Source organism: Garra rufa, chromosome 20 (genome assembly GCF_049309525.1).
Source record: "Garra rufa chromosome 20, GarRuf1.0, whole genome shotgun sequence".
Taxonomy (NCBI): domain Eukaryota; kingdom Metazoa; phylum Chordata; class Actinopteri; order Cypriniformes; family Cyprinidae; genus Garra; species Garra rufa.
Genome location: NC_133380.1, coordinates 12,624,445 through 12,637,459, shown reverse-complemented (window position 1 = coordinate 12,637,459; position 13,015 = coordinate 12,624,445). Strand labels below are relative to the sequence as shown.

The following is a 13,015-nucleotide window of genomic DNA, read 5'->3' as shown; positions in this document are numbered from 1 at the left end:
AAACGAGATGGGAGTTTTTCAAAATACCCTACCTGTATTGACACGGAAAAAAACTGCTCAGGCAGACCTAGACATGATAAGCATTTGAAGTTAAAAAGTATATAAATTGTCAATTTGTTTTTAAAATGACCGATCGTTTTGCTAGATAAGACCCTTCTTTTTAGAGCCATTTGAAGCTGTATTTAAACTGCATTTTGGATGTTCAAACTTGGAGGCACCATTGAAGTCCACTATATAGAGTTTATTCCTGAAATGTTTTCCTCAAGAAACGTAATTTCTTATCGACTGAAGAAAGAAAGACATGAACATATTGGATGGCAAGAGGGTGAGTAAATTATCTGTAAATTTTTGTTCTGGAAGTGAACATCTCCTTTAATTACTCACCCTTATGTCATTTCAAACCTGTAAGATGACCTTTCACTCATCTTCAAACCACAAATTAAGATATTTTTTGGTAATATCCGGCAGCTTTCTGACCCTGCATAGACAACAACACAACTACCAAGTTCACGGCCCAGAAAGGTAGCCCAGAAAGGGCCTACTTGTGAATGCACTTTGAAGACTGCCATTAAAAAAAAAAAGAAATTGTTGAATGAAGTCGATATTTTTGTTTTCTTTGCACACAAAAAGTATTCTCGTAGCTTCATAAAATAATGGTTGAACCACTGATGTTACATGGACTATTTTAGCAATGTCCTTACTACCTTTCTGAGCCTTAAACATGGTTGTTGCATTGCTGTCTTTGCAGGGTCAGAAATCTCTCGGATTTCATCAAAAATATCTTAATTTGTGTTCCAAAGATTAACAGAGGTCTTTTAGGTTTGGAACAACATGAGGGCGAGTAATTAATGACAGAATTAAAATTTTTAGGTGCACTATTTCTTTAATAAGCAGCAATTACTGAGGCATAAGTTGTAGTTAATAGTAAGAATTGGTCCCCAAACTAAAGTGTGACCAAAACATTTTTTTATTTGTTTATTTTCTTTTATAATGAGAACATTAACATCCTCATCAGTCCCTCCATTGCATCCATTTACGCATCAGGAAACGAAGGCCATTTTTGTGTGTGAAATTTTCCCTCTGTCAGCATCTTGTTCAGTACACTCACTGTCTTCACCTCAGATTGTTTTGATTTCTCAACCACGACTGAATTCTACGCCTCCGTCACCCCCAGCCGATACACGCCCCCAGAGAGACCCGACAAGCCTGTGGCACGCGGGCGGATAAAGTGCACCATTCACCTAACCTTGCAAGGGGGTAGGCAGGGCTCAGGAACATCTCACCATTAGACAGTACATACACAAGTCCTGCCCTTCTTCATCATAGAACGTGTTCATTGGCCTACAGATTAAACAGACCCCACTTCCTTTTGTCTGTTACTAGTGGCTCTACATATGTTAGTTTTGTATTGTGATCATTTGTGTTTAACCCCTTATTTGTGTTCAGTTTTGTTTTAGGATACATTTACAGTGCTTGCAAGGCAATGCTTTATTAAAGGGATAGTTCACCCAAAAATGAAAATTCTGTCATTAATTACTCACCCTCATGTTGTTCTAAACCTGTAAGACCTTCGTTCATCTTTGTAATACAAATTAAGATATTTTTGATTAAATCCAAAAGTTTTCTGACCCTGCATAGACAGCAACATAACTGACACATTCAAGTAGGGTTACCACTTTTAATACCCAAAAATAAGGGACGCATTCGGGGGGGGTTCATATGAGTTGTGTATATAATATGGGACGTCCTGAATAAGAACTGATCATTGTTTTTTTTTCTACTTTTTAGAAATGGGGTCTATATACCCCGTTAAAATGTAATCATGTCCCATATCTCAAAAATGCTGCAGTAAAAAGGTTTCATATGAGTTTTGCATATAATATGGGCCGTCCTGAATAAGAACTGATCATTGTTTTTTTTCTACTTATTAGACTCTAAAGTCTAATAATGTCTCATTTCTCAGAAAAGAACCGTCAAGTACACCAATAAATAAAACGGATATTAAAGCAGAAATGCAAATAAATAAGTAAGTAAAAATTCACGAGCATTTTGTAGTATTATCTCTCAGTCCTGGGCGTCTAAATGAAAAGCGCTCTGCAAGCCCGTTCTCTCTGTGTTGTTTCCTCGTTGTTTCTGAAACTACCGTAATCACTGTAATATGCGCGCATAGTTAAAATCAATCGCGGCTGGCTTGACCGTGTTTTTCTGAACCGCGGCTGGCTTTACCGCAGTGAGTATTTGCATGAGACGCTGCTTTAAAAAAAATTATAAAAAAATACGGGACAAAACCCGTCCCGTATTGATTCAAAACGGGACGCGCAATTTCATTCTCAAATACGGGACGATTCCGTATTTTAAGGGACGGGTGGCAACCCTACATTCAAGGTCCAGAAAGGTAGTAAAGACATTGTTAAAATAGTCCATGTGAAATCAGTGGTTTAACCTTAATTTTATAAAGCGATGAGAATACTTTTTGTGCACAAAGAAAACAAAAATAGTAACGCGGTAATTACATGGTAATTACATTGCTTTCTATGCAGGGTCAGAAAGTTCTCGGATTTCGTCAAAAATATCTTAATTTAAAGATGAACGAATGTCTTACAGATTTGGAACCACATGAGGATGAGTAATTCATTTTCATTTTGGAGTGCATGTAACTAAAGAAAAGGATATTCCCCGTTTTTTTCCTTTCTCACAAATTTCTACAGTTCATTGAGCTCAAGACACTTAATATACAGATTCATTCAAATATTGTTTTGGGTGTGTTCATGTGGATTAAACTTACAGTATTTACAAATTGAGTGCACATGAATATCACTAACGTGTCATAATTACCAGTTACTTTTTTAATTATCAGGTTAAAGCTTTATTATTGTTTTTGATCAAAGTAATTGGATCTAATTATATCTTGTATTAATGAATAATAGTGTTAAAGTTTGACAGGATTTACTACTCGGTGAACATGTGCATCAATTACACATCTAATGTGTATCCTTTGCTCTTCCTTATGTTGCATTAATGCTAGAAAGCTTTGTTGGGAAGTGAAAAAGGGAGGGAAAATTATAATTGTCCAGCACATCCATTTTATTCCAATCCAAACTCTGTTGAATTTGCGATTTCCAAACTTGAAAATACAAACTTCTGAGGTGAACACAGCATTTCTTACTTCTATTACTTCTACACTACTGTGCAAAAGATTTTTTTCTCTCGCACTTGCCAATGATTTTATCAAAACATAGGAGAGGCAGCAATATTTCTGAAGTATTTTTCAATTAATATTCTTATATATTTTTATTAAATATATATATATAATTTTTTTTTTTTTTTTTTTTTTAAATGTTCTGTTTGAATATATTTTAAAGTGTAATTTATTTCTGTGATGGCAAAGCTACATTTTCTGCAGCCAGTCTAAGTTATTTTAATATGCTGATTTGCTCAAGAAACATTACTTATTATAGAAGCCTGTTTCCACCACTGACTATAAAATAAAAAGGTAATTCTGACTTTCTATCTCACAATTCTGACTTTCTATCTCAGAATTGTGTGATACAAACTCGTAATTCAAATTTTTTTTCTCAGAATTGTGAGATATAAACTGGCAGTTCTGACCATTTTCCTTTCTTTTTTTTGAACTGTGTGATATAAACTTTCAGTTGCGAGTTATAGAGAATTGTAAGATGTGAACTCAGTCAGAATCGCAAGATATAAACTCGTAAATACAAGTATATTGTGAGATATAAACTTGCAATTCTTAAAACATATTGTCATTTTTCTGCTCAGAATTGGACTTTATAACTCAATTGTGAGTTCATAACTCATAATTCTGAGAAAAAGTCAGAATTGTGAGAGAAAAGTCAGAGTTACGAGATATTAACTAGAAACTCACATTTGTGGAAAAAAAAAGAAGTCAGAGTTTATATCATCCAATTCTGAGTTTATATCTCAAAATTCTGACTTAATTTCTCAGAATTGTGATTGATTCTAACTTTATAGCTAGCAAGTTTATATCACAAAATTTTAAGGAAAAGAAGTCATAATTGTGAGATGTAAACTTGCAATTATCAGTTTGGACTATAACTCTCAGTTGCGAGTTTATATCTTACAATTCTGAGAAAAAAGTCAGAATTGTCAGGAAAAAAGTCAGAATTGCGAGATATAAATCAGAATTGCAAGATAGAAACTCAGAATTATGAATTACAATTTGTGAGAAAAAAGTCTGAAATCAGATGTCAATAGTTTTTTTTCTCGCAATTCTGACTTTATTTTTCTCAATTGCGAGTTTATCAGAATTCTAAAGGAAAACAATTAGAATTGCGAGTTTGTAGTATGTATTTCTGAGAATAGAACTCAGAATTGCAAGATGTAAACTCTCAATTGTGAGGAAAAGGTTAGAATTGTAAGAAAGATAACTCACAAACTGCCTTGTTTTATTTTTTTTATTTAATGACAGAAACAGGCTTCCATACTTTTCCTATTATTATCAATGCTGCAAGCATTTTGACTACCTAATGTTTTTGTGGAAACCATGAGACATTTTGTTTCAGGATTATTTAATGAATAGAATGTTCAAAAGAGCGTTAATATGAGTATTTACTGTGATCAACTTTTTAATGCATACTTACTAAATAAAAGTATTCAGGAAAAAAAAAAACTTACCTAAAACTTAGTGTATTTACATTCTTTGAATCATCTCAACAGAGGTCACCAACAATTTTCCCTCCGAGTTTGAGTTTCTCCCACGTTCTCATGTGTATGAATGGAAGCAAATGGAGCGAATGGAGTTTAGTGTAACCGCAGCTTTACACTTCAAAGACGGTGTCATGTTGGGGTTTTTTTATCGGCTGTGGAGGCGAACCAACACAAGACGCGTGCTGAGTGTCAAAGCGGCTGTGATGCAGCATTTCACTGAGACACATCCAAAAGCCAGAGCTTACTTCTAAGCTCACCTAACACTATTCTTTTGCTGCCTTGCAAGCGCTGGTATTTCCTCTAGGAAATGCAAATCTACTTGATCCAGCTTTTTGTTTTCTCTGTCTCATTTTTCGCTCGCTGTGTTTTAGATGCCGACGGCGTGAGTTGTGGAGAGGACTCTTTTGACCCAGATGAAGGGTTTTCCTCTGGGGCTTCCAGCAGCAGCCAACCCAGCAGCGTGAAACGTGACTGGGTCATAACGGGCATTCGACCTTCCCGAGATCCGGGAGCCAGGCAGAGGGAGAGTACGTCGGCTGACACCAGAGCCGCCCTCCGGAGCCTCCAGCAACGGCACCAGTCCCCTCCCCCCGCCATCAGCCTCCGTACCGCGGAAAGCAGCCGCAGCCCGAGTCCCAGCGCTCCCAGACGCTTTCTGGACCCGCATTACATCCCTCCCTTTGCTGGTGCGCCACCTAAAACCAGCAGCACGTCTTCTAGCAAGTCTCTAGACTGTTCCGGCTTAAACGGCTCATCGGGACCTACAGATAGCCTATCGCTGGGAAGCCTCAGTGCAGACAGGGCACACTATCTGTCAGCCATCAGCTTGCAAGAGGAACGTCTAGGGCGAGCGACAAGAAGCCAGGATCTCCTCTCCCCCGGGAGTCCGTTTTCTTCTGGAAGCCCGCTGTCCAAACAGTCTCGATCACCCAGTTTTAATATGCAGATTATATCACAGGTGTAGAATGAGTTTGCTGGGCTGTGTGTGTGCATGAGAATACATGGAAGCTTATTTCTACCGTTAAAAAAAAGAGGTTTCTTGAAATTCCAATTTAATATCTGACAATTCAGTTTTTTTTGTAATTCTATTACAAAGTCTATATCTCACAATTCTGACTTTTTTTCTATATATAAACTGCTCTGAGAATTTAAGATATGTTAACTAGAGTTTGCAAGAATTATTTTCCAAATTGTGAAATAGACATTTATAATTCAGAGAACCTTGTTTCTTGAAATTCTGATTTCAAATCTTGACATTCATTTTTTTTTTTTGCAATTCTGATTTTGCCTCACAATTCTGACTTTTTTCTATATATGAATTCAGATACAAATTCACAATTCTGAGGTATGTTAACTAGGTGCTAGATGCACTCTTCAAATTGTGAGTTGTACATTTATAATTCAGAGAAAAAGGTCAGAATTGTGAGATAAAGTCACAATTAACTATTATTTTTATTTCAGAAGTTGCTTTTTTGTAATTCTGTCCTTGTTTCTTAATTCTGATTTAAAATCCGGCAATTCAGTTTTTTTGTAATTCTGAGTTTGTCTCATAGTTCTGTTTTTTTCTATGAACTCAAATATAAATTCACAATTCTGAGAAATGTTTTTAGACATGTTTAACTAGCAATTGCAAGATATAATCTTTAAACTGTGAGATATACATTCATAATTACGAGAAAAAGTCAGAATTGTGAGATGAATTCACAATTAACTATTTTTATTTCATGACGATTACTTTTTTCTAATAATTTTGAACTTGTTTCTTGAAATTCTGATTTAATATCTGACAGTTCAGGTTTTTTTCGTAATTCTGACTTTATGTCTCACAATTTCTATTTCTATATATAAACTCAGATACAAATTCACAATTCTGAGGTATGTTAACTAGGTGCTAGATGTACTCTTCAAATTGAGAGTTATACATTTATAATTCTGAGAAAAAGGTCAGAATTTTGAGATAAAGTCACAATTAACTATCATTTTTAGTTCATAACAGTTACTTTTTTCTAATTCTGACCTTGTTTCTTGAAACTCTACTTTATTATCGGACAATTTTTCTAATTCTGAGTTTGTCACAGTTCTGACTTTTTTCAGATATAAATGTACAATTCGGAGAAAAAAATTATATTTTAAGTAGCAATTGCAGAATATAATCTCCAAACTTGTGAGATGTACATTCATTATTGCAAGAAAAAGGTCAGAATTGTGAGAAAGTCACAATTAACTAGTATTTTTCTTTCATGATGATTAAATCTCTTTAAGTAGTGATTGCAAGACATACTTTCCAAATTGTGAGATACACATTCAAATAAATTCACTAAGTAGTATTTTCATTTCATGATGATTACTTTTTTCTCATAATTCTGACCTTGTTTCCTGAAATTCTGGTTTAATATCTGACAATTCTTGAGTTATATATATTTTACAATTCTGAGAAATAAAAATTTAAAGATGTTAAGCAGCGATTGCAATATATAATCTCCAAATAGTGAGATATACCTTCATAATTGCAAAAAAAGAAAGGTCAGAATTGTGAGATAGTCACAATAAACTATTATATATGTCATGCCGATTATTATTATTATTATTTTTTTAACATAGTTTATTGAAATTCTTATTTAATGTCTGACACTCAGTTTTTTTCATGATTCTGAGTTTGTCTAAAAATTCAGAATTTTTTTTATATATAAAATCAGATATAAATTCACAATTCTGAGAAAAAAAAATTGAGATGTTAATTAGTGATGGCAAGATATAATCATCAAATTGTGAGAAAGTCACAATTACCTTTTTTTTTTTTTACCATTTTATTTCATAACGATTACGTTTTTCTAATAATTCTCAACTTTTTTCTTGAAATTATGATTTAATATCTGACAATTCAGGGTTACTTTTTTTCATAATTCTGAGTTCATGTAACATTTCTGACCTATTTCTATATATAAACTCAGATATAAATTCACAATTCTAAGAAAAAAATTGAGATGTTAATCTCTAAATTGTGAAAGATGCATTAATAATTGTGAGAAAGAGGTCAGAATTGTCCAAAAATTAACTCAATTATTTTTTTTTATTATTTCATGACAATTCTGAGAAAAAAGTCAAAATTGTGAGATAAATGCTTGCAAATGTGAGAAAATTATGCAAATATAAGTCGCAATTAACTTTAGTTTTTATTCCGTGAATATGTGAAAAATTCAGAATTGTGAGAGATAAACTTCTAAGAAAGTCTTAATTATCTTTATTTTTTATTATGTGGAAGAAGAAAAAAACTCAGTAATGTAAACTGATGTAAACTCAGAATTGTGAGATATAAGCCCTGAAATTGTGAAAACAAAATCTGAATTTTGAGACAAAAAGTCGCTATTATTTTTACTTTTTTTGTATTTTCTGGTGGAGATGAGCTTCCATATGAGTGAGAGAGTGAAGCAGAAATGTTAACATGCATGGGTCCAAGCATGTTGTCTTACGGTGCGTGTGTGAATGTGTTCGAATGAGAGTGCGCTCATACACTTTGATTTGATCACTACATTATGCACTTGGAGTCGGTGTGGAGGAAATACTTGTTTTGCACAATGGACACATTCAAGTGCACATGATTTGAGACTGTTTTAACTGTGCCATACAAACATACAATAACAACATGGTGTTACTTTAAGAGGAACAAACATTACCGTATCAGAGCAATGAACTTCAAAAACTGACAATCACGGTCAATGCATCGAGAAAGGCCTGATAGTGCATGATCCAAAGAGTTTTATCAAGCCCAGCTGTACTGTAGGTCATCCTCAAGAAATCCTCTTCCATGTCTCTGTTTCGGTTTGTGCTGATTGAGCCCGCTTAACTGTTGCCTGTGCTCTTCACCCACCATAGAAAATAAATTGTGTGAACTGCCTCAATGAAACGCTGCGTCGTGAAAGAAAAAAAAAAAAGAAACAAAAATAAAACAGTATATGTTGTACTTTGGAACAAGTTTATATTTTAAATTGTGTATATTTGTGTAAATGATTATTGTACTATAGAAAGAGTATATGCTAACAGAATCTATATTGCTTGTACAGAGATAGAAAGCTATCTGCTGAATGGTGAATAAATGTGCTGTTCATGGGAGCGCTCTCTTGTTTTTTTTTTCATTAGGTATCTTGACCCAAATTGAAGTCAAATGTTTACAGAATCTGCAAAATAAGAGGGATCATACAAAATGAATGTTATTTTTTATTTAGTACTGACATTTACATGTAGTCCACAAGAGAAAGTAATAGTTGAATTTTTAAAAATGACCAGTGTTCAAAAGTTTACATACGCTTGATTCTTAATACTGTGTTGTTACCTGAAAGATCCACAGCTGTTTTTTTGTTTAGTGATAGTTGTTCATGAGTCCCTTGTTTGTCCTGAACAGTTAAACTGCTCGCTGTTCTTCAGAAAAACCTTCATGTCCCACAAATTCTTTGTTTTTTCAGCATTTTTGTGTATTTGAACCCTTTCCAACAATGACTGTATGATTTTGAGATCCATCTTTTCATATTGAGGACAAAATGCTCACTGATGCTCCAGAAGGAAACATGATGCATTAAGAGCTGGGGGTGTAAACTTTTGAACAGATTGAAGATGTGTAAATTTTTCTTATTTTGCTTAAATATCATGTTTTTTTTTTTTTTTTTTCATTTTTTCTGCCCTTCAGAAGCTACAGAAGATACTAAAAACTAAAACAACTAAAAATCAAGATATATTTCTTATTTTAATTCATTCTTTCAACAACTGTCATTTCATTTTTGAACCATGATCTTGGAAAACAGCAGTTTTTCTTTCCACTTCAGTTCTGCCAACTGCATTTCAAGAATGCAGTGAAAGCTGCTTTATATTAGCTAAAAGCTAGACAGTCCACTCTTTACTGGCACTTACTGTGACTTTAGTTAACATATTGTTAGCATTTTGTTCTTACATTTTTGGCATGTTTTTTTTTTTTAAAGAAGTCTCTTCTGCTCACAAAGCCTGCATTTATTTAATCCGAAGTACAGTAAAAACAGTAATATTTTGAAATATTTTTACTGTTTAAAATAACTGTTTTCTATTTAAATATATTTTTAAAATGTAATGTATTCCAGCGATTTCAAAGCTGAATTTTTAGCATCATTACTCCAGCCACACGATCCTTCAGAAATCATTCTAATATTCTCATTTGCTGCTCAAACAACGTTTATTATTATTATTATGTTGAAAACAGCTGAGTAGAATTTTTTTCAGGTTTCTTTAATGAATATAAAGGTAAGAAAAAACAGCATTTTTCTGAAATGGAAATCTTTTGTAACATTATAAATGTCTTTATAAGCACTTTTAATTCATTTAAAGCACCCTTGCTTATTAAAAGTATTAATTTCTATTATTTCTTTCCCAAAAATATAGTGTAGTGTATAACATTACAAAAGCTTTTTATTTCAAGTAAATGCTGATCATTGGATCTTTCTATTCATCAAAGAATCCTGAAAAAATGTACTGAACTGTTTTAAATATTAATAAAATAAATAAATAAATGAATGAATGTTCTTGAACAGCAAATCAGCATATTAGAATGATTTCTGAAGGATCATGTGACACTGAAGACTGGAATAATGATGCTGAAAAATTTACTTTGATCACAGGAATAAATTACATTTTAAAATGTATTCAAATAGAAAACTGTTTTTTTAAAATAGCAAAAATATTTTAACATTTTCCTGTTTTGCTGTATTTCGGATCAAATAAATGCAGGCTTGGTGAGCAGAAGAGTCTTTTTAAAAACATTAAAAATCTTACTGTTCAAAACTTTTGACTGGTAGTGTAGATCTGTGGCATTTCAGGAGAAATAGTAAATAATAAAAACTGTAATAATAAAACAAATACATTTTTAATATAATATGTAATTTATTAAAATCTAAGCAAATAATATATAAAGAAGTATAAACTATAGAAACAGAAATTCTTCTGGTAAATATTTTCCAAATTATATTTTAAATGTAAAATTTGTTTTACTTTAGTACAGTAAAACCTAAGTATTTAATATTGTAAGCAACCTTATCGTAATATACATAATAACATAAAAAAGTTCTTCAAACGTTGGAAGCGCAGATGTTAACCATGTGACCATATGCGGAAGCTAACACCAGAGTGAATGTTCGTCCCGATGGAAGATTCTTTACTCTAACATCACGTGTTGCTCAATCCAACGCATTTCATTGGCTGTTTCCGAGGCGGGAGTTTCAGTCAGACTGCTGGACGTCTGTGATAACATTTCGTTTTCCATTTCAGCTCTCTTCTTTTACTAACCTGGAAAACCTATAAAACGTTTGAAAAATTGACTATTTTGTCGCACCGGACTATATTTTAAACACTTACGTCAGTCTATGGGTTTGAAAAGGGGTGTTAGCGAGCTCTAAAGACCTGGCAATTGGATTACCGCCTTATTAGACAACAACTACTGTCAACTCTCTACCACGTTCGCTCGCGAACGTCAACTTAATCCGAGCTCGCCCTCGTCTCTTTCAACGGTCAACCTTAGGGATATCATGAGCACTTAGAAACGCATTAAACCCGGAAACGTTGTAGGAATAGTTTTATATCTTCGCCTGGACATGGATAACTACCGCCATCAGCGATATGAAGGCTCGAATCAGGTGAGGGAGAACAAAATGCATCGAAAGAAAGGATTTGGAGTCGGAGTGTCGTCTCAGGGGAGTTCAAGTGGGGATGACGGAGAGAAGAAACCTAAATTTGTAAGTTACACTTTTTGAAATTATTATATAAGGTGTCTTTGTTCTTATAAACGGTTTTTATGCTAGTAAATTATCACCTTGTACTTTACTGCTGCTGTCAGGCCTCTAGTACTAAATCACTGGCTCTTGAGTAACGTTAATAGGAAAATGCAGAAAAAGTGCGTCTGATTATGTATTCATCTGTTTTTTTGGTGCAAAGTCTTGCTTTTATGTTCTCTCAATAATATTTTCTTGCCTGTCACTCCATATAAGTCAGAAACAAAAATAATGTGTCAAATATTGTTTATCAATATTGATATTTTACACTCAATGAATGACTCAACATGAGTTTCAGCAAAACAAACATTTCGTACACTAAGTTACCAGTCAAAAGTTTTTGAACAGTAAGGTTTTTAATTGTTTCTGTTGTTTCAAAGTACAGTAAAATTTGTAAATATTTTTACTATTTAAAATAACTGATTTCTATTTGAATGTATTTTAAAATGTAATTTATTTCTGTGATTTCCAAGCTAAATTTTTAACATCATTACTCCGGTCACATGACCCTTTAGTAATCATTCTAATATTCTGATTTGTTCAATAAACATTTATTATTATTTTTATTATTATTATCAATATTTAAAACAGTTGAGCACTTTTTTTTGGATTCTTTGATGAATAGAAAAATCCACATTTATCTGAAATAAAAAGCTTTTATAACATTAGTCACTATATAATTCAAAAGCTTGAAGTCAGTATAATTATTATTTTTTGAAAGAAAGAAATGATAGAAATTATTACTTTTATTTAGCAAGTATGCTTTAGATTGATCAAAAGTGGTAATGGAGACATTTGTAATGTTACAAAAGATTTTTATTTCAGATAAATTATGTTTTTCTGATCGTTTTATTTATCAAAGAAATGTGAAAAAATTCTACTTAGCTGTTTTCAACATAATAATTATAATAATAATATGTTTTTTTTAAGTAGCGCATCAGAATATTAGAATGATTTCTGAAGGATCATGTGACTGGAGTAATGATGCCAAAATTCAGTTTTGAAATCACAGGAATAAATTACATTTTAAAATATATTTAAATAGAAAACAGTTATTCTAAATAGTAAAAATATTTAAATTAATTTCAAAAATATTATTTTTATTTATATTATTTATTTCTGTACTTTGGGTCAATAAATGCAGGCTTGGTGAGCAGAAGAGACTTCTTTAAAAACATTAAAAATCTTGCGGTTCACAAACTTTTGACTGATGGTGTATTAAATGATGGTAAATCTCTAACTATCCCAACATCAGCTTATATGGCTTTGTTGAATTCGTATCAGGTGAAATATGGAAGGAGGACCTTCAAAACAAACTGGTAATTGATTTTATAAATGTTTTCATAACCCAAAACTATTGACAATGTAGAGAATGTAGAGACATGGCTTTAAATAATAGAAGAGGTAAAGTTTTCTGTCAAGGCCTAATGATAAATAGTTCCTTGAGTTGCTATATAATGTCATAATTTTGTTACAATAATATAATGAAATGGATTAATGTCAGAGTAGAAATGTTGCTGTTGGAAAAAGTCATTGCTGGT

General features: G+C 32.7%; 2 protein-coding genes across 2 annotated transcripts in view; both read left to right on the top strand.

Annotated features, from left to right (window-relative positions):
• The window catches only part of LOC141294069 (hyccin 2), a 28,115-nt gene extending 19,319 nt beyond the window's left edge, over positions 1-8,796 (top strand). Inside the window, exon 12 of the mRNA XM_073826150.1 lies at positions 5,061-8,796. Coding sequence (XP_073682251.1) covers positions 5,061-5,653 — 593 coding nt within the window. The 3' untranslated portion in view covers positions 5,654-8,796. The remainder of the gene's footprint in view (positions 1-5,060) is intronic.
• A 2,316-nt stretch (positions 8,797-11,112) lies between these two features.
• The window catches only part of diaph3 (diaphanous-related formin 3), a 491,335-nt gene continuing 489,432 nt past the window's right edge, over positions 11,113-13,015 (top strand). The window contains exon 1 of the mRNA XM_073825458.1: positions 11,113-11,438. Coding sequence (XP_073681559.1) covers positions 11,298-11,438 — 141 coding nt within the window. The 5' untranslated portion in view covers positions 11,113-11,297. The remainder of the gene's footprint in view (positions 11,439-13,015) is intronic.